This window comes from Paramisgurnus dabryanus, chromosome 3 (genome assembly GCF_030506205.2).
Source record: "Paramisgurnus dabryanus chromosome 3, PD_genome_1.1, whole genome shotgun sequence".
Taxonomy (NCBI): Eukaryota; Metazoa; Chordata; class Actinopteri; order Cypriniformes; family Cobitidae; genus Paramisgurnus; species Paramisgurnus dabryanus.
In genome coordinates this window covers 24,490,128-24,508,490 of record NC_133339.1, presented here as the reverse complement: position 1 = coordinate 24,508,490, position 18,363 = coordinate 24,490,128, and the positions used below count along the sequence as shown (strand labels likewise).

Below are 18,363 nucleotides of genomic sequence, written 5' to 3'. Positions count from 1 at the left end.
AATGAGAAAGGCACAAAAAAGCAACAGACTGGCAAATTGTTGCCTCTTTAGAGTTCCCATCTTAAACTCTATCTTTATCCTGATTTTCCCAGCGTAAACAAACTCTCTCAGAATGAAGCGAGTGATGTCGGATGACAGTTGTGACTGAAGAGATGATGGTTGAATATGAAAGAGATATTTGTTATCGGTTGCGTAAAAATGATTACTCCAGCGAAACTCGGCTTCTGTAGGTCTGAAGGAGCATCTGTTGTGAAATAGCTCCATATGGTAATTTGTCAGGGGAACAGTTAAGGCACGATGCATGTTGTACTAATCGAATTATTTAAAATCAATGTCATTACCCAAACCATATTTAGACTGTACATTTTTATCCACAGAACCAGAATCTGTTTTCAATGACTGAATACCTTTTTGGTAATAACCCCTTTTGCGAAAGTGTTAATTCGGTGCTCTGATGCTTGAGAAACTACAGACTGACCTTATCCGCCATTATCATGGACGAGCCCCCGTGGATCCCAAGGATGGGTATCAACGTCTGCGAGGAAATAAAATCCAAAATCTGGGCGATGGCTTCCTGGTCTGTGCCGTCCCCAAACACCACCCCGTGGATTTTAGTCCCGGACATGAGATCGCACACATGGGTAATGATGCTCTTGGGGTCTGTTTCGTTCACCAGCAGGGTCACCACGTTGACATCTATGGGATCGTCTTTGCTCCACAGAGCCCGTATATCTCTGTCTGAGATGTAGCGTGTTTGACCCAGGATCACAGCAATGTTCAGTATGGGAACTTTTTCCGCCGCATGTGAGATGTTAATGAGGGTAAGGAGAGCTGGAAGAGTCAGAAGAACCAACCTGGAAAACCCCATTGTGCTCGACTTCATTCCCTATAAGAACAAACAAATATTATTAAATATAATATACATATATATAATTTTAGGAGTGTTGGAACATCTGGGCGACTTTTAACAATGATGATAGTTTGAGGATATACAGTAGTAAGCAGTGGCAACCGGTGACTTCTCTTCTGAGGGGCGCAAATTCAAAATATGTGTTCGGAGTGTCATGTGTGTTGCTCGTCATTTCAAAATATGTGTTATGTTGTGTCACGTGAACCATGTGCATGTGTCTTGTCAAAATGCGTGCCTGCAAGACACTAACTTAACACCAGATTAAATAAGAATCTGGCAAACAAGAGCGTCTCTTTTATCATAAACCCCTTCGAAGGGTCTGCAGCAGGCACTTATTTTGACATCAGGCGTGATGCACCTACGTTTACATGACGCACTGAACACATATTTTGAAATGACGAGCCACACACATGACGGGCTACATACATGTTGTGACGAGCTTCGCATCGTGCGCCCTTGAAAAAGATGTCAACGGTACAATATTAGGGCCTGACAGCCTCCGCTGTGCACTATTCACTTTCATTGCATCTTTTTTATATAATTATTGTGACTTCTGACTGAGGCTGTGAGTCTTTACTATTCTGCTTTTGTTTTACATGGCAGAAAGAAAGTTACATTAATTTAGATATTAATTAAGAGAATTTGTATTTTTAGGTGATCTATACCTTTCAATATATTTATATTTATTTATTTATTTTAAATACAACTGGATCTAGCCTAGTGACACAACTACTGCAAGTGTTTTATAATCTAATTTTGAAATTAAGGCAATGAATAGCTAGCAATGGGCAAATGATGAATATTATATGTGACACTGGATCTGAGACGCAAGCAGGGCAGAAGCGAGTGGAGCTGACATCATCACATGAAGAGTCTTGGGCTGACTGAGAAGAGAGACTCTCTGCTACTGTGGCCACCATGTATACGCAAACAGATGCATAATAATGCAAGAACAATGCAAAGGGACAACATACGGTAAAGGCACTGTTGTATGCATCCAAAGTGTCATACTATCATTAAGACAAGCTAAAAGCAAACTAGATTTATTTCAGCTGACTGAACCAAGAAATCAGTAGAGCAAAACAGGAGCGTAAGCATTGGTTCGTTTCAATGCAGCTGAGTGAATCTTGGTTAAATTATATATTGTGCTGTGTGTGTAATTTGATTTATGTCAGAATGTTAGCATTCCCCCACTAAAACTGCATGTTCAATTTCCTTATCAGCTATATTAACACTTTTATGGGTAAGAGCAGAAAACATTTTTTTATTTAATCACTGTTTTCAATCATTGCATCTAATACAGTTTTTGTGTTGTTGTGTTTTTAGGTGCCCATGTTTTTCTTTTTCTTTTTAATGAGCATAACATATTAACTGTTCATTTTCTAAACAGTAAACATCATATTCACGTGACACGTGATTATAAACTATACTTCGTAAAATAATAATGAATGCGTAAGCATCCAGACACATTTTAGCTGGAGGCCATGTCTTAGGTTTGGCGATAACATTTTACATTTATATAATCTTTATTTTTATTATTATTGAAATGAATGCCCTGATTCGTTATTTTAGACAAATGCCATAGCAGTGTTCTTGCAACGTGATCTTAAGATTGAGAAATACATCTAGATGAATATTTCTTCTGATACCTCATTAATTTCCCTAAAACGACCATTGTCCAAGTGCGCCCCCTATTGACGCGTGCCGCGCGCTTTGCGTTCTCAGCTGGAACGGTCAACCTCGGTACGTTTAGGACATAATAATACATGGGATATAGAAATACATGGGAACTTTACAGTAAAAGCAACTGTAAATGGTATTAAGGGAAATAAGAAAACAAGTTCATATGTTCACTTAGAAAATAAAAGCCATCCTTGTAGATAGGCTATGCAGTATTAGCTAGCCTATAAGAAGAAAAGTGGCGATTTGAAGTTGGATCAACAACTGGACCAAAATCCGCATTCATCTGTTACCTATTGAAAAAAATCACAGACAAGTGTTCTCTCATTTAAAACCTTTTTCGACTATTACATCTGTACATTGGTTTGGAGTAGGCTTATTTCGTCTTTTCAACACGATTAGCTTATTAGTAAATCCCCTCGTTTTATCCATCAAAGGCAAAGCGCACTCCGGAAAAAAAATCCTCAGAGAACCCTCACATGACTATGGCACGAGTTTTCATACATTTAAATCAAGAATATGTTGTTTAACATAACTCAGTAAGACACAACTTACTGATTAGATGGTAATGTTTGTAAAACACAGTGTAAGTCACAGTTTATCTTTTCCTGCGTTTTGAGGCTGTGAGGTACGCGGATCCCCAGTGATGCAGTGGAAATGCGTTTCCCTGCATCAAATTAATTTTAAAGACCAGTAAATCTCTATTGAATGTATGTAAAAGAATATCACCACTTGAATACGTTGTTCTCATTCTCGTACGTCCTTCGCTTTTGGAGATCATATGCGTAAAACGGACCAGCGCCTTTCGCAAATTTTAACAAAGAAAATATATACTCACAGCATCCCTCTTCCACAAAGCTCCAAGAATGTTAAACGGGATGACATTGCAACAGTCCTCCTCTCAGCAGCCTGGTTGGAAATATGAAGAATTATTCCGAATCCTTATAACTTCAAGCCCACAACCATACGCATCAAATAAATCCAGTGGTTTGCACGTTTATGATTTATCCATGACTCTTCCTCGCATCGCGCTCTCAAGCACAACCGAGAGAGACGCACGCTGATAACTGAATCCGCAAGAAATTGGATGCAGCAGGACCACAGGACAGTCTCGCGGTCCTCTTTTCCCACAGCTTCTCAGGATCTGAGGGATGCCGTCAGTAACACATCCTTAAGGTGAAGATGAGAATTACACCCTGTTTTAGAACAAGGCACCCCTGAGAAGAAAACAGTTACAACCTTTTAATGCATGTCTCCAAATCGTTAGTCTGAAGTTGAGATTCTCAGGGAATCTCGTGAATCCGTGTGTTTAAATGTCACAACTTACGCATAATCACAAGTTAATAGAACCCAATACGACTGTCTGATATGGATTATCAGTGTTTTACCTCTGTTGGCATTGTGGTGCTTTAATGTGGTGCGGTAATTCTTCAGCTTTGATCTGAGTCATTTGGGTGAGGGATTGCCTCTCGGTGACGTACGAGCGTTTGAAATCCCAGAGCCAAACGTAACTGCGGTGCTCACAGAGCGCTCATCACTCACATCCACAGCGAGCGATGCGCGGACCTTAGCGCGTCACTGCGTCTCTCACACACAGTAATCGTTTACTAAATGGCCATATCATGATCCCAATTTTTCTGCCTTTCTGATGTTCTTCATTACTTCTTAAGATGAAGAGATACCTGTTGGTGCAAAAAGAAATAAATTCTGCAACGTTTTCAATTGTAAAAGCTAACAATTTCATATGGTACTTTCTTCATAGAATAGAATAATACATTTTATTGTCACCATCAAATATATGAAATCATACAACAGGTATGGCACATTTCATTTACCATTTCATTCATGGTTTCATTCAGCAGGTGCATGAAACCACAGCGTAAAAATGCTGGGTTGTTTTAACCCATAGTTATGTAGAAATGAACAGACCAAGCAGTTGGTTTGAATTCGCTTTGAAACAACCCAGCATTTTTATGTCCCAACATTAATTATATTTATATACCAAGATACCATTGCAGAAAAGCCAGAATATAGTTGCACAAATCAATGTGACAGTAACTGTGCACTGTTTTGTATGATTCAATCTATCTATGCATTCAATGAAATAGTCATGACTCATAAGAAAGCTCTGTATGTGATGTCACAGGGCTCTGTGGGAACGACCCTGCTGTGCTCAAGCTGTGCCAACACACTGTGTTGTGAAAAACACAGGTTAGCTCATGGAATGTTCCTATTAAAAGCATCCAGCGACCAACTCCACATTTCTAAACAGACATGAAAAGACTCATTTTCTGCCGTTGTAAGAAACACATTTTACTTATTAGTGGACTGCTCCTACAGGTGCAGTAGCAGGAGAATGTGGCTGATGCTACAATTTGACATTTCTAAGGAGCATACTTCACCTGCCAGAGAAGGTCTCAACTCCCTCATATCACATCTGCACAAACACATTGCTATTTTAGCTCTTCATGTCAAACAGAAAAATGCCCATCATGCACCAAGCACTTCTCCCTTATATTCTGGTCAATTTCTTCTGACCATCATACTGGCCCTTATTCTGGACTCTGACTCAGTCCTAGCTCATGTTTATAAAGAAAAATCAAGCTTTTAGATCAAACTCTTACAGTAGTATTCAATAAGGCCTTTTGTATTTCACCCTAATACTGTTATCTGCTGTAGTGCCGGATGAGTCATGTGAGAATGCAGGGGAGCGTGATCATGTTTGAAAAGTAATGAAAAGTGAATGTTACTGCAAAACAAAAAAATGTGAGCAGTTACATCAAGAAACCGCATCCAATCACAATTCCACAAATTCTCTCTCACACACGACACATACAAACAACTCATAGACTTGCACTGTTTTCATATCAGGCTCATGATATTTTCTACATTAAACACTAATTGTCACATCACATAACTCTGGTCACTTTATTAGATTACAGGTTAAACATATTCTGGCTGGTTTGTGAGGACATTGTTAAAACTTTGGCTTTAAGACAAAGACGAATAAGCCAGTTTACGACCTGAATATCGCACATGACATGATAGGTGCAATTACATACAGATGTCACTGAAATATAGTTATAGCTCTAGGCTTACAAAACAGCAAAAACGGAAGGGGGGAGATCAAATTTAAGTAAAATAACCAAGTAAAATGGCTGAAATCACCCCATACCTTTAAAAATGCAGTTATTGAAAAACCCATAGTGTTGAATTACTATTTTGAATATCGCTTGGATGTTTGCCTATTAATCTAGAGTGGTTAATTTTGCACCATTTAAACTTTTAACAGCACGCCAAAACATTTTAGTGCAATTATGTGTTTAAGCAAACCTCTCTCTGTACTGTAAAAGCACACTCAGCACTGTGGATGTAATAATAGCTCTGGGCGCAGGGTGGTGCTTTATCCCTCAGAGGGCTAAGGCGAAGAGTTTTTTTTTTTTTTTTTTTTTTTTTTTTTTTTGATGCACGTATGACAGGATTTCTGCAAGCAGGTTAAAAAAAATCAGAAATGTAGACATCCATTTTGTCGAAAAAAAGTCATACAAAAATGTTAAATAACATAACCCAAATATAGTCAGTCCGCGAAACCCAATTCAAGCACTGTGAGGACACCACAAAGTATGTAAAACACAAATGTTCACTATTTGTTTGTAGTGATCTTTTAAGCATTGATTATATAAAACTAGTCGTAAATAAAATATAATATTCAAATCATAATATATTAGAAAAGTAAAATATTTTTAACTGGGGGCCGGTTGAGAGTGTGGGTAGGAGACCAAAGATTTTGTAAAACTGGAAACCCGGCTCTACGTTACTTACCATACATCAGATAAATGCATTAAATTAATACAGAAGATACAATAATAATAGTGATTAATAATCTTTTGCTTGTGTTATCCACCTACCGTGTGTTCTGGCGGGACAAAAAATATGTGACTTCGTGTGGCACTGCGCAAACCGATCAGCCTATGACATCAAAGTACCGCGAGAACGAATCGAAAAGCAGGGCCTTCACGTCATATTTTGACCAGTCTGCGCATTGCTGCATGAAATCGAACACGCCTATTCTTAAATGAGACAGGAACTACTTCTGCAGCGATTCCACACGCTAAGCTAACCACTGGCCACAAATCTGTTTGTATATTCCTGAATTTGAGGTGTTTTTCAGGTGGGTTATATTACAAAGTATAATATATAGAGAGAGAACCAAGAGGAAGTGTTGTTATAAAAATATAGGCGGGATGCGTTTGGAGCTTGCCACGCGGGTTGCACGGTTAGCTTTTGTTGGATTGCAAATCTTACTACACATGGCCGGCTCGGTTCGTTTGGTAATAGTGATTTCCACAATTGAGATAGCGTTAAGCGCGTGAGGTAAACTGATTAACTAAGACTTCTTTGTGATGTGCCTGTGTGGGACTTTTTACCGCTACCTATTCACCGGACCAGGACAATAAACATTGCATGCGTCGGCTTTAGCTACAGTTGTCAATGTCAACAGTTTTAGCGCCTGATTCATAATTGTAGAGTGCGTATAAAGTGCGCTTCATGTCGCAACAAGCCGTACTGATGGCGCTTTCTTACTTGATGTAGTGTTCCGTTAGATAAATTTATGATTAGAATTAAACCGGAAGTGACGTATTGTAATGTTTGTACATGTGTATCTACTGTAACCTTCTGATCCTCCTTCACTGAGTGAGTTTTTAATCTGTTATTAAGAATATTTAAGTCATTGTAATAAGATTATTTCCTTTAATTCTTTTGATGATGGGGTGAATTGTAACCTTAACATGGGATCACTAGTAAACTTTTTGACTTCATTAGTGACGAATACTAACCAGAAGTTAAAGCAAATCAGGCTCATTCATCTTTAGCAGTGCAACAAACTTTGCTAATGGCAAACTTCAAAAACATAATAGGGCAGTGTCCCAGACATGGTTTAGATTAATCCAGGACTAGTCCTTAGTTTTATTAGGACATTTACGTAGTTTTTACAAACATACCTTACAACAAACAAAACTGGTGTGCATCTTGGGACAAAACAATGGCACTAATATATATTAAAATAATATGTAAATGCAAGTTGTTTTTAAATTAAGGCATGCATTTTAGTCTGGGACAAGGATAAACCCTGTATGGGAAACCGCCCCTATAACAAAGTCACCGTGAAATAAAAATTGACCTTTTTGGCATTTAGGGTTAACGTTGAGGATATCTATAAACTAGTGTGAAAACTTATTTTCATCACAATACTGTAATATTGTTGGTGCCCATAGTCAAGTAGGCTGCTATTCATTGCATAAGGTCTTTTCCCAGCTGCTGTTCCTCTTGCCATCTCCCCATATGATTTTCTATTCCTCTCCTCACAATCCTATCTAATAAGGATATAAAGTCTACAAAATAACTATAAACTTCTGCAAGCATGTTTTTTAAGCATTCAAAAAAAACACATTTTAGGTATGAAAAGGAGTAGACCTGATGATGACGTGGTTCAAGAATGTGGTGCGCGAGGAAGCAAGCTCCCCCGAACAGAGGTAAATTTATCATCTGATACTCCTGACTCTTCATGTACTATCAAAGAAGATATGTATTATAACCTGTTTATTGATAGGTTGAAAAGATTATTACAGACAAAGTTAGGCTTGCAGTTGAGCTGTCCGATCACAAGATGAAGAATCTGTTGGAGAGAATCGGCGAGGTTAAGAATGAACCCAGATATGATGCAAGAATCAAGAAGCTGGAAGTGAGTGATCAGAATTGATCACCTTTTTTAAAAAAAATGTCCTTCTTTATAACATTCATGTGAACCACGATCCTTCACACAATCACTGGTTCAAATCAATCCTTTTCTTTTTCAAAGGCACACGTATTGAAAATAAAACGAAGGGGAGATGCCGTATTCACCTATATCAGAAAACTCAAATCCTTAGGGATTAGTCAGAGTCAGGTATGAGATACATTGCACTTATCTGTAAAACCAAAGCTTAATATCTGTCATGACATTTTTAAAGCTGACTTTTATTATTTTCTTGTATTTATCGAACTGCTTCTTGTTATCAGTCTCTTTCTTCAAGTTCTACTGCTTCCCCTGGGCAGCCACTGCGTTTCATCTCTGGAGCTGAACCAGTGATCACTCGCACATCCAGGTATTCAGAAATATCAACATATTCGGGCTTTCACAGTTTATTTAAACTCGTACTGCCCCTACATGTGTCAAGGTTTGAGAAGTTAGTAAACAGGTGCTAATAAATTATTTTGATAAGATTTCGCGGCAGTGCTGGCCACACTTTGGTGCCATAGACTCGCTTCTGTGCAACCCGTGTTGGGAAAATATTTGCAGAGAGCCAGTGAGTCACAGCTGTTTGGCTTACAATGTCAATTATTAAAAGAATCCATTTACTATTTAATCAAAGTTTTTCTTAAAGTCTTTATATATATATATATATATATATATATATATATATATATATATATATATATATATATATATATATATATATATATATATATATATATATATATATATATATATAGCCTCATAAATAACTAATAGTATGATCAAAGAGATGTCAGTGGTCCACTGTGGACGTGTCATCGTTTTGGTTGGTTGTTTTTTATATTCAATAATGATTTGAAGCTGCAGTCTTGGCATATTTTCATTTTTCTTTCCCCGGCTGCATGCAGAATGGCATTCATTCATTTTTATGTGTAGCTTATAAAATTGTTAATTTTACTGAAAGATTTTCACTTCTGCTAAATGTTTGCGTTTCAAGGACAGCAAAGCAGATTGATTGAAGATGATCATAGCTATGTCTGAATCCAACCATCTGCTTAATTAAATGCACACTATAAAGATACGGTCAAAAGATGCTTGCATCCTCATTCATGAGATGTTGAAACAATTTGTAAAGGGCCTGGTAAAACAAAGATTTTGTGTGGGATTTAGTCTGTGTGTGTTGTTGAGGGTGATTAATTCTTTTGCATCATAGCTATGCCGTAGGCATATCTCTCCGAAAATGTAACAACTTGTCCGCAAGCTGTGATTAGTCTGCTAGAATCTTTCCCTCCAAAGGATCTGCATCGCATTTCATATGCATTTCGGCTTGCGACAGTAAAAACACGACAAGCTGAGAGCTATATTTAACAGCAGTAATATGCCCTTGGATCTGCATGTGTAATTGCATGTTGACATGAACAACAACACAGACGTATAAAAAAAAACGGACGCTTAATCTACGGCATACAGGCAACAACGTAGGTCCTACGCAGAGGTTACGACATAGGTCATAATCGACCTTTAGCTTTGAGGCCATCCATATGCTATATCAAAACACATAAACACTCAATAGAGAACAAAAACTTAAATGACTCATTTTTTTTGTCCAATCAAATGCTCTTTAGAGTGTAAAGGTCCGCCTATATAATATATTACTGCTTACGTTTGACTAGCATTAGAAAATCACTTAATGGCTATTACGTGAACTAAGGGCTTTTGTTATGGGTATTGTTAAATGCTTTAAGAGATTATTGAATTGATTTTTTTTTTCACTAGACGTTCAGTCAGCGGTGGATGTTTCAGTGACAACACTTTTGAGTCTTCAGGAGGTACTGTGATCATTACTAACAGTATATATATGAGCATGTAAAATGCATGTAAATTCACACCCTTAAATGATTATTTTTTTTGCAGCAATAGACAGTGAGAACGACAGTGAAGCCGCTGCTTTAAGAAGACCTAAAAAGGGGTTCTGGCAGAGCTTGGTAACTCTTTTTTTCATTGTGCTTTTAAATGTTAAAAGTTGTGTGTGTAAATGACAAAATCTTTTATTTGGGTGAACTATTTCTTAAAGGGCACCTATTATGAAATTTTTACAAGATGTGTGTGTATATAAAGAGTCTCAGGCCTAGTCCACAGGCTCAGGCCTAGTTGTTCTGTGATTGGTTCCCTATTTCAGGGAAAAAAAGGTCCTTAGTTTCCATGCTAGACTTGCAGTGTTAATAAATTAGTCTACTGTCAACACACATTTATGTCCAAACACATTGTAAAAGTGACTTTTGCTTAATAGGTGCCCTTTCAAATTGTTTTTGTACTGTGCATTTGCCTGTTACTGTTTTTCAGCGATCCAAGAACCAGCTTGTTGACCTTACAGAAGATGACATAGGTACTTCATCCTGAACGAGAATGATATCATTTTGAGAAATACAAATTTGTTTTACTGCCTGTGTGATGAGCATGTGTTTGTTCTGGTACAGAAGGTACACCGAACGGAGAAGCCCTGGTTACACCTCCTTCTGATCAGGTATCCATAATTGTTAATGTCAACTGTAAATCTCTACGTTATCGTGGTAGTGTTTTTTAAACATTTGTAAAACATTTGCAGAATGTGGAACATTCAGAACAGTCAAAACCTCCCAGCAACCCACCAAGCCCTGTGAAAGGTATGATAACATTTCACCTCTAATGTTTACTTGTGCAGTAATTCAATGTCTTTTCACATTTTGTTTAAAATTTTAAAGGCATTCCTTTTATTTAGTTCGGAGACAAAAAAGCTAGTAGTTCAGTAATGTTAAACCCTTTCTATGCTCTTAAATTATTCATTAAACTTCTGAGTTTTTTTTAATTTTTAAGAATAAACTATTCATTATTTATCAAGATTAAAAAACATCTTTTCTGCCTCAGCAGAAACTCAATGTGCTATGGAGCAAGACAGTTCCTCAGAGCAGCCGAAAGAGGTATGTATATGTGATATTATGTGCCGTCACATAAAATAGTCTTGTACCATTGTAACATTTCAATACCTATCATTATTTCACAGGAGGACTGGCACGCCAAACTCCATCCTTTCCCAGATAAACCGTTTCCCAAGGAGCTTCCCCTTGCAGCTGCCACTCATAACTTACCCCAGAAACCAGTATTGAAACTAGCACGAATTGGAGCAGCAAAAGAAATCGGAATTGCATGGAACGTTGAAACTAAAGATCCACACGTAGCCGAGATGGATTGCTACTACGTTTATGTTGCCCGTGAACAAAAAAATAACACTTTTTCAGAGTGGAAATGTCTGGGCGTGATCAAAGCCATGCCCCTTCCTATGGCCTGTAAGGTCTCAGACTGCAAAGGAGATAAGAGACTGTGTTTTATTGTTGTGGGGAAGGATATATTTGGGCGTTATGGGCCTTACAGTGACATTCAAAGTGTTGGACCGGGACAGACCTGATTTAGCCAAAATTTCTCTTCTGGCATGTATAAAAACTCTTATGTTCGAAGGCGGATTCAGGAATGATGAATGTGCTTGTTTACACTTTAATAGAAAGTACATTTCTTTTTTTTATGCAGAATTGTTCAGTGTTTGTGTTTTGTTCGTTGTTTTCAAGTTTCAACCCAAATGCCTGAGCGCAAAAATAGTATAATTAAAATGCCACCTGGTATTAGTTTTATCAGTTATACCTTAGATGACAACCTGATTGTATTATCCTGTAACCTTTATAGTAAAACTACTTTTATAACATGAGCACCAAACAAGAATAGGCAGAAAATCACTACAGAGACATCTTTCATTTCTGTTGGCTGCGTTCACATTGGTGCAGTTTAGTGACGTGGGAACAAAATGTTTAGTTAAAAACCTATAAAGTCAATAAAATATTTTAAAATGACCATGTTGTAGGTGTTCAGTGTAACCCAGTGGTTCCCAAATTTTTCATTTTGTGACGCATTTAAGTCTAATCTTTCCCAGGACCCACAACATATTTTTGAATGTAAATATGAGGGAAAATACATTTTTTACCTCTTTTATGATTTAGTAGTTTTATTTAACATGTCATTTTATTAATAAAATGGAAGTTTGATTGCATAATCAAAATAATTTGTTATCATATCAAATTCATGGTCATTTCTAGTGATTAATAGGACTAAACTGTTGTTTGTCTCATTCACCACAACAGCAAAGCCACTTTGCGCAACCCACCTTTTCCACTATATGACCCACAGTTGTGTAACCAAAAGAAGCCATGAAACTATTTCTTTAATGTAAAATACATTTATTTGATTAAAAAAGAAGTATTGAGACCTTGGTGGGGTCAGTCTTCAGAAACAAAACAGACCTGAACAAGTTAGCAAACATTTAAAAAAAAGAAAAAAGCTGCCATTTGTAGTTTCATTCCAATGATTAAAACCTTCACTAATGTTCATTTAAACCATCTCAAGCGAAAGAAAGACATTTAGGCCTGTTGAAATAATACTTCATAACAACAAATATTAACAGCGACAATGCAGTTAGTCTTAATAAATACAGCTTAATTTTACTTTTGCGCATTTAGTTTTAGATAATTGCTTTTTCCATAAAGGATATGATAATGAAAAGATTATAACAGACTGGGAAAACTGTAACTATTGGTGTCCTTCATCAACACCATCTTAAAATCTTATTATCATGACTTCTTATATGCCCAATTATGCTTAGTTACTATGATGCTAAAGGAATTAAAATTTGTACTTGCGTTAATATTGATTTCAAACTAAATGTTGCAAATAAAAACATGCAATATATAACTAGTCAACACTAAAAGACTATTTTACAAAATAGCTATACACAAGAACACATTGTGCCACTAATATTGACAATTTGTTCAGCTTCAAGTATGATATAGTGCTCAGCAAATTGGCAGCACAATATAATGTCATATGTTGTTGTTGTTGTTGTTATTAATTCATTTTCCATGTACAGTCAGGCTGTAATGACCAGGAAACATTTTTACTACACACAAACACACACACTAAGGCCTGATTCACACCGATGGCTTTAGCAGCATGTAATGTAAGTCAATGCAAGTAAAGCACTGTCACAAAAGCCTACATTATAAAAACATTGATACATTTTTCAACATATTTTGAAGTTCAACTTACTCCGCACCACCATGCTGCTGTAATCTGTTAATGTGGTCAGCGAAATGAATACGTGCCGCTTGCGTGTGCAGTGCAAAACAGGCCATAGTATTAAGGCCAATGTGTTTTTTTATGAAAACTTGCAGGCCTTAAGGACAGGTGGGTTGTCCAGCCTTTAGTGGTTTCATGTTATAAATATTACTCATTACAGATACCTGCCACATTTATCTTCTTTCCTCTGCACCCTATTTTACCCTTCTAAATCACAGCCTATTTTTTGCCAGAGGGGCTAGCAGAACAAAATTACACACAAGGTTAAAAGACTACTTAACCTACCATGAAGAAAATCTAATTATGTTTCCAGTATGCAATGATTAAATGTTTATCTATTCTTCATTTTAACTTTGGCATGAATTTAATCTACATAATAAAAAAACAAGAATCATTACAAATAAAGTCTCTTCGCTAAGGCTTTAGCCGGTGGCAGCTAGTAAGGTGGAGTGTTGTTGTGCTTTATTTGCGTTTTCTTAACACTAGATACATCAAGCCGTTGAGCAGCGTCATAGGGAATGCCACCCAGGCCAAGACAAAGCAGTACCCATATTCCCCTGCCTTAGACTCCTCGCTCTTGTGGGTCAAGTGCTCTGCTGTGTAGATGGATGCGGCGGTCATCACACAGAGCGCTACAAAAATAAACAGTTTATGTGGTCAGTGTCTTGACTGTTTATGTGTAAAGCATTACAGGTGTTAAAGGAAAACACCACAGTTTATCAATATTTTACTATGTTCTTACCTCAACTTAGATTAATTATAGGTAAATACATACCTATCTTTTTTCAATGCATGCACTTCATCTTTGCACAGCGCCTTTTGAATGTGTTAGCATTTACCCTAGCCCCATTCATTCCTTAGGATCCAAACGGGGATGAATTTAGAAGCCACCAAACACTTACATGTTTTCCCTATTTAAAGACTGTTACATGAGGAAGGTAGCACTTCGACCTCAGACCTCTTTGATTACTCCCTCTCTCGCTCAAACTTCCGTCAAAATTACTGCACCCAAGGTTGAAGTGCTGCAAACTAAGTGCTTTTCCGCAAAACAATATAGTTCTCGTTTTTTATGTGTTTAAAAAATCGCCACGTTTTATTTTGTGCCACCATACTTACTTGTGTTACTACTCATGTAAGAGTCTTTAAATAAGGAAAAATGGAAGTGTTTGGTGGCTTCTGAGTTCATCCGTGTTTGGATCCTAAGGCATGAATGGGGCTAGGCTAAATGATAACACATTCATGACGCGCTGTACAAAGATTAAGTGTACGCATTGATAAAAAAGTTATGTATTATTTCGTCTAAGTTAAGGTAAGAACATAGTAAAATATTGAAAAACTGTGGTGTTTTCCTTTAAAGACTTTAAATGTTATATTGTTTTAAAGGTGCAATGTGTTTTGGCGGCATCTAGTGGTGGGATTGGGAATTGCAGACGACCTTCATTTCGAAAGACTAAGAGGAGCTACAGTAGCTGTCACAGCACAAACATATCGCCATCTGAGACAACGTAATGACGAAACGCACTCTGTAGAGCAGTTTGTCTGTTTAGGGCTACTGTAGAAGCATGACAGCGGTGTATGTAGATAAAAACGGCTCATTATAAGGTAATAAAAACAATACAGTTTGTTATGTAAGGTCTTTATACACAACTAATAATATAGTTATGTATATTATATTGCATTTCTGTCAAGATATCCTTCTCAAAGTCACACATTGCACCTTTAACATGAACATCTAGGAATTGTTCTTTTACAGCCACGGAGTGATCCACCTTCAACAGGGTGTGTCATAATAAATGCAACACTTTTGTGGTAACTACAGTATTCTGTACATTTTGTACAGTATATAGACAACGACTGAGAAATCTCAAATGTTCCTTAAATATATATAAAGAAAAGGTTTAAATCCATAGTGTGTATGTGAACTCACAGGACATGAGCTGAACGATTGCTGTGAAGACAAATCTCTCGCCCTGCTTCAGACGGAAGAGCTGAAGAATAAAGACGAAGAGGCCCAGACAGCACAAGATAGTGGACAGAATCATGGTGGCCTGCACAGCCTGAAGATAAGCTGTTAAAGAGACAAAACAAAGCATGGTAGGTCTTTGTAAAAATGTTGCCCTTCTTCGTAGTGTGACCGGAAATGCCTGGATGTAAATACTATAAACAGGTTAAATTTAGCTTAGCTTACCTCCTTCATAATTTGCACTGTTTGGTATATCATGACAGTCTGTAGTGTTGCAGTTGTACCAGAGATCCATGGAGAATGTACTCGAAACCCACCATGCCTTGAAAAGATGGACAAAAGAAGCTGAATTTCTCTATGATTTTTATTTATCATTCATCCTTTTATATGTAAGGAATATTTGACGACGGGCCATTGAATTATAAGAAAATAATGCACACCCAAGGTGGTAATGCGGCACGAGGGTGCACTGGACTCGTATTTTGGGACAGACTTGAGCATCGCACCGGAAATAAAAAGAGAAGTTGCCCATCCATGGTCTGATTGCTCTTTCGCAAGGACTTCTGGGTTGGTAAAGTGTGTGGAGCCTGCAGCATTGCGGGTTTTACCGAAGACTGCATCAAGGGTGCAAAGGGGGCGCTGATGAGCACACTTTGGAGCGGAAAAATTACAGATGGGACACCTACGGACTCATAGACTAAGCGAGCATGCGCAATTTAAGGCCACGAAACCGAAAGTCCACATGAAGTGCGCCATTTGGAAGAGGACCTTAGCAGCGCAATGGAGAACAATGGCTCCACCTACTGGAGTAATGTTTTACAACTTGTTACAGAAAAAATATAATTTTGTATAATCATTTTGTCTGTGTCCATTGCGTAATGCAACATTTTACTTCCCCTGGACTGTTCCGGGTAATTATGTCTCACTTGAATTTTTTTGCTAAGGGTTAAAGGTATTGTGGAGGATTTTCTTTTTCCGGGTGGATCATCAAGACTATTGGTCCTCCTAGTTGTCAATCAGGAGTGTTGCGCAATTCATTTTTTTTAAAAGTGAAGAAGGCGGTTCTTTTCTATAATTTGAGAAAAAAATTCTCCGCTACACCTTTAAAGGTAGGATAGGCAGGAATTATCTAAAAAAAACTTTTTTACAAATTTGTTGAAACTGTCTTTATATACCAATACATAAGTAAAATGTAAGTACTCTGAAAAAGAGAGTATAAAAATCGCGTGTCTGTAGAACAAACACAGCTCATTTTTCCATTCATTCCACCCCCTCCCTTCTGGGTTTCTTCTAAAGCCACGCCCCCAAAACACATGAACGCGCGACTGGGAGAAGCATTTACCTCAGACGAGCGGAGAGGAAGGAGCGCGGTGCATGTAGTAACATCATGTCACAATCACATGTAATAATACGCCTAACTTTATCACTATGAATATAAACAAATAGGATGGCTTTCATATCGATACTGGTAAAGTTTAAAATATATTTAGTTTGATTCTGTAACAAACAAGCTAGTTATATTTATAAGACAAAGCTAAAAACAGATTGCATTGATACAAGTTTTTTTATTACCATCAGTTACACTGTTATGAAGGTGAATTTCGTGGAAGATTCATAACATATAGGGTGTTTTGCATGGAAGACTTTCCGTGATGAAAGCATTGTTGACTCTGATGAAAACTACACACTGGAGACAATACCGCTACCGCATCGTCGACTCGAGGAAAAGCCACGTGTTATATTCACTCTTGTTTGATTTCTTCGTTTATTCCTTTTTTTGCCTCATTTCCCTTCGCTGACTGCATATGCAGGTACTGTGAGTTCTGAATGCTCTTTCTCTGCCGTACTTTTGCTCTTTCTAGAGTGCCTCATGCACGTTCAAATCAGTCGGGTGTGCGCATGTGTGGGCAGATCCCGCAGCAACAGGGGTGGTGCTATGGTTGTGAGAGAGAGTGATAGTTGCGCAAGCCAATCATGTGTTTCGTCCCGGATGGAAATAATTAATTTACATTTTAATTATGTATTGGTATATAAAGACAGTTTAAACAAATTTGTAAAAAAGTTTTTTTTTAGATAATTCCTGCCTATCCTGCCTTTAAATGTAAATGCTGATATCGGATACAAGGCGCTTTTAAAATACGATGTAAGCGAATTAAAAAATAAAAAATCAGATACTACGAATCGGAATTGGGCATCAAGATATTCTGTGTACATCCAGCCTTACAGTGCATTACAAGGTATACATTTTGATCAGTATGTGTGTTCCCCCTGGATTTGAACCCATGACCCTTTGCGCTGCTAATGCAATCTGCTACCATTGAGCTATACAGAAGCACCCTTTTAACCTCTTTGATTTGATAGTACATGATAAAACATTTTATAATTGATAAGAAAATGCTTTTAAAGATAAGTTTCTTTTAAATAATGATGAAGCATGTGGGTTTGTTTGCAGGACAAACGGAGATGAAAGAAACTATTCCACTTACATTTCTGATGGTTGCTGTGAAGAGTAATATCACTGAAGTGACATGGAAGAGGATGATAAGGGCTAAAATGATCAACATGGTTGGTGGTCACACAGAAAACCAATGGCAAGATAATCTACAAAAGAAAAAAAAAACAGAATATATTACAGACATCCAGATGAATACCCATGTGACAGTGAGATACTCATATGACTGCACATTATCATACTGAAACTCTTGACTCTTAAGTGATTTACCCTGTAAGTTATTTCATGAAAGGGAAGAATTTTTCCTGGAGGCTCTTTCAACTGTTCTGCTCTCAAAATAAAGCCAGTCTGCCTCATTGGAGGCTGGAGGATTTCCCCATGACTCTGGGTCTGAACCTGATTTGATCAATATCACAGTCTGTCTA

At 37.5% G+C, this 18,363-nt stretch overlaps 3 protein-coding genes across 3 annotated transcripts in view; 1 reads left to right on the top strand and 2 right to left on the bottom strand.

The window, feature by feature from the left end:
• grin2aa (glutamate receptor, ionotropic, N-methyl D-aspartate 2A, a) overlaps positions 1–3,789 on the bottom strand; it is a 186,958-nt gene extending 183,169 nt beyond the window's left edge. The window contains exons 1-2 of the mRNA XM_065279188.2: positions 3,429–3,789; positions 479–886 (exon numbers count right to left, since the gene is read on the bottom strand). Coding sequence (XP_065135260.1) covers positions 479–883 — 405 coding nt within the window. The 5' untranslated portion in view covers positions 884–886; positions 3,429–3,789. The remainder of the gene's footprint in view (positions 1–478; positions 887–3,428) is intronic.
• Positions 3,790–6,658: 2,869 nt separating this feature from the next.
• On the top strand, positions 6,659–12,244 carry atf7ip2 (activating transcription factor 7 interacting protein 2). Its single transcript, XM_065279200.2, has 12 exons — positions 6,659–6,761; positions 8,048–8,124; positions 8,202–8,333; positions 8,451–8,537; positions 8,651–8,736; positions 10,143–10,195; positions 10,281–10,351; positions 10,710–10,752; positions 10,844–10,890; positions 10,972–11,029; positions 11,271–11,323; positions 11,407–12,244. The coding sequence occupies exons 2-12, from the start codon at positions 8,050–8,052 to the stop codon at positions 11,806–11,808; spliced, it is 1,107 nt and encodes a 368-aa protein (XP_065135272.1). The 5' UTR covers positions 6,659–6,761; positions 8,048–8,049; the 3' UTR covers positions 11,809–12,244.
• A 363-nt stretch (positions 12,245–12,607) lies between these two features.
• emp2 (epithelial membrane protein 2) lies at positions 12,608–18,087 on the bottom strand. Its single transcript, XM_065273764.2, has 4 exons — positions 17,973–18,087; positions 15,712–15,808; positions 15,451–15,591; positions 12,608–14,155 (listed from the first exon to the last, which is right to left on the bottom strand). The coding sequence occupies exons 1-4, from the start codon at positions 18,048–18,050 to the stop codon at positions 13,986–13,988; spliced, it is 486 nt and encodes a 161-aa protein (XP_065129836.2). The 5' UTR covers positions 18,051–18,087; the 3' UTR covers positions 12,608–13,985.
• Between the last annotated feature and the right edge of the window lie 276 nt (positions 18,088–18,363).

What these genes read in the sequence shown, in the direction of transcription:
- emp2 (XM_065273764.2), bottom strand. Translation starts at nt 18,050, where the DNA reads ATGTTGATCATTTTAGCCCTTATCATCCTCTTCCATGTCACTTCAGTG. An exon ending in TCACAGCAACCATCAGAAAT is followed by an intron (nt 15,809 to 17,972) that starts GTAAGTGGAATA and finishes CATCTTTTCAAG; the next exon opens with GCATGGTGGGTTTCGAGTAC. An exon ending in CAGTGCAAATTATGAAGGAG is followed by an intron (nt 15,592 to 15,711) that starts GTAAGCTAAGCT and finishes TCTCTTTAACAG; the next exon opens with CTTATCTTCAGGCTGTGCAG.
- atf7ip2 (XM_065279200.2), top strand. Translation starts at nt 8,050, where the DNA reads ATGAAAAGGAGTAGACCTGATGATGACGTGGTTCAAGAATGTGGTGCG. An exon ending in TAGGGATTAGTCAGAGTCAG is followed by an intron (nt 8,538 to 8,650) that starts GTATGAGATACA and finishes TCTTGTTATCAG; the next exon opens with TCTCTTTCTTCAAGTTCTAC. An exon ending in CCCACCAAGCCCTGTGAAAG is followed by an intron (nt 11,030 to 11,270) that starts GTATGATAACAT and finishes TTTCTGCCTCAG; the next exon opens with CAGAAACTCAATGTGCTATG.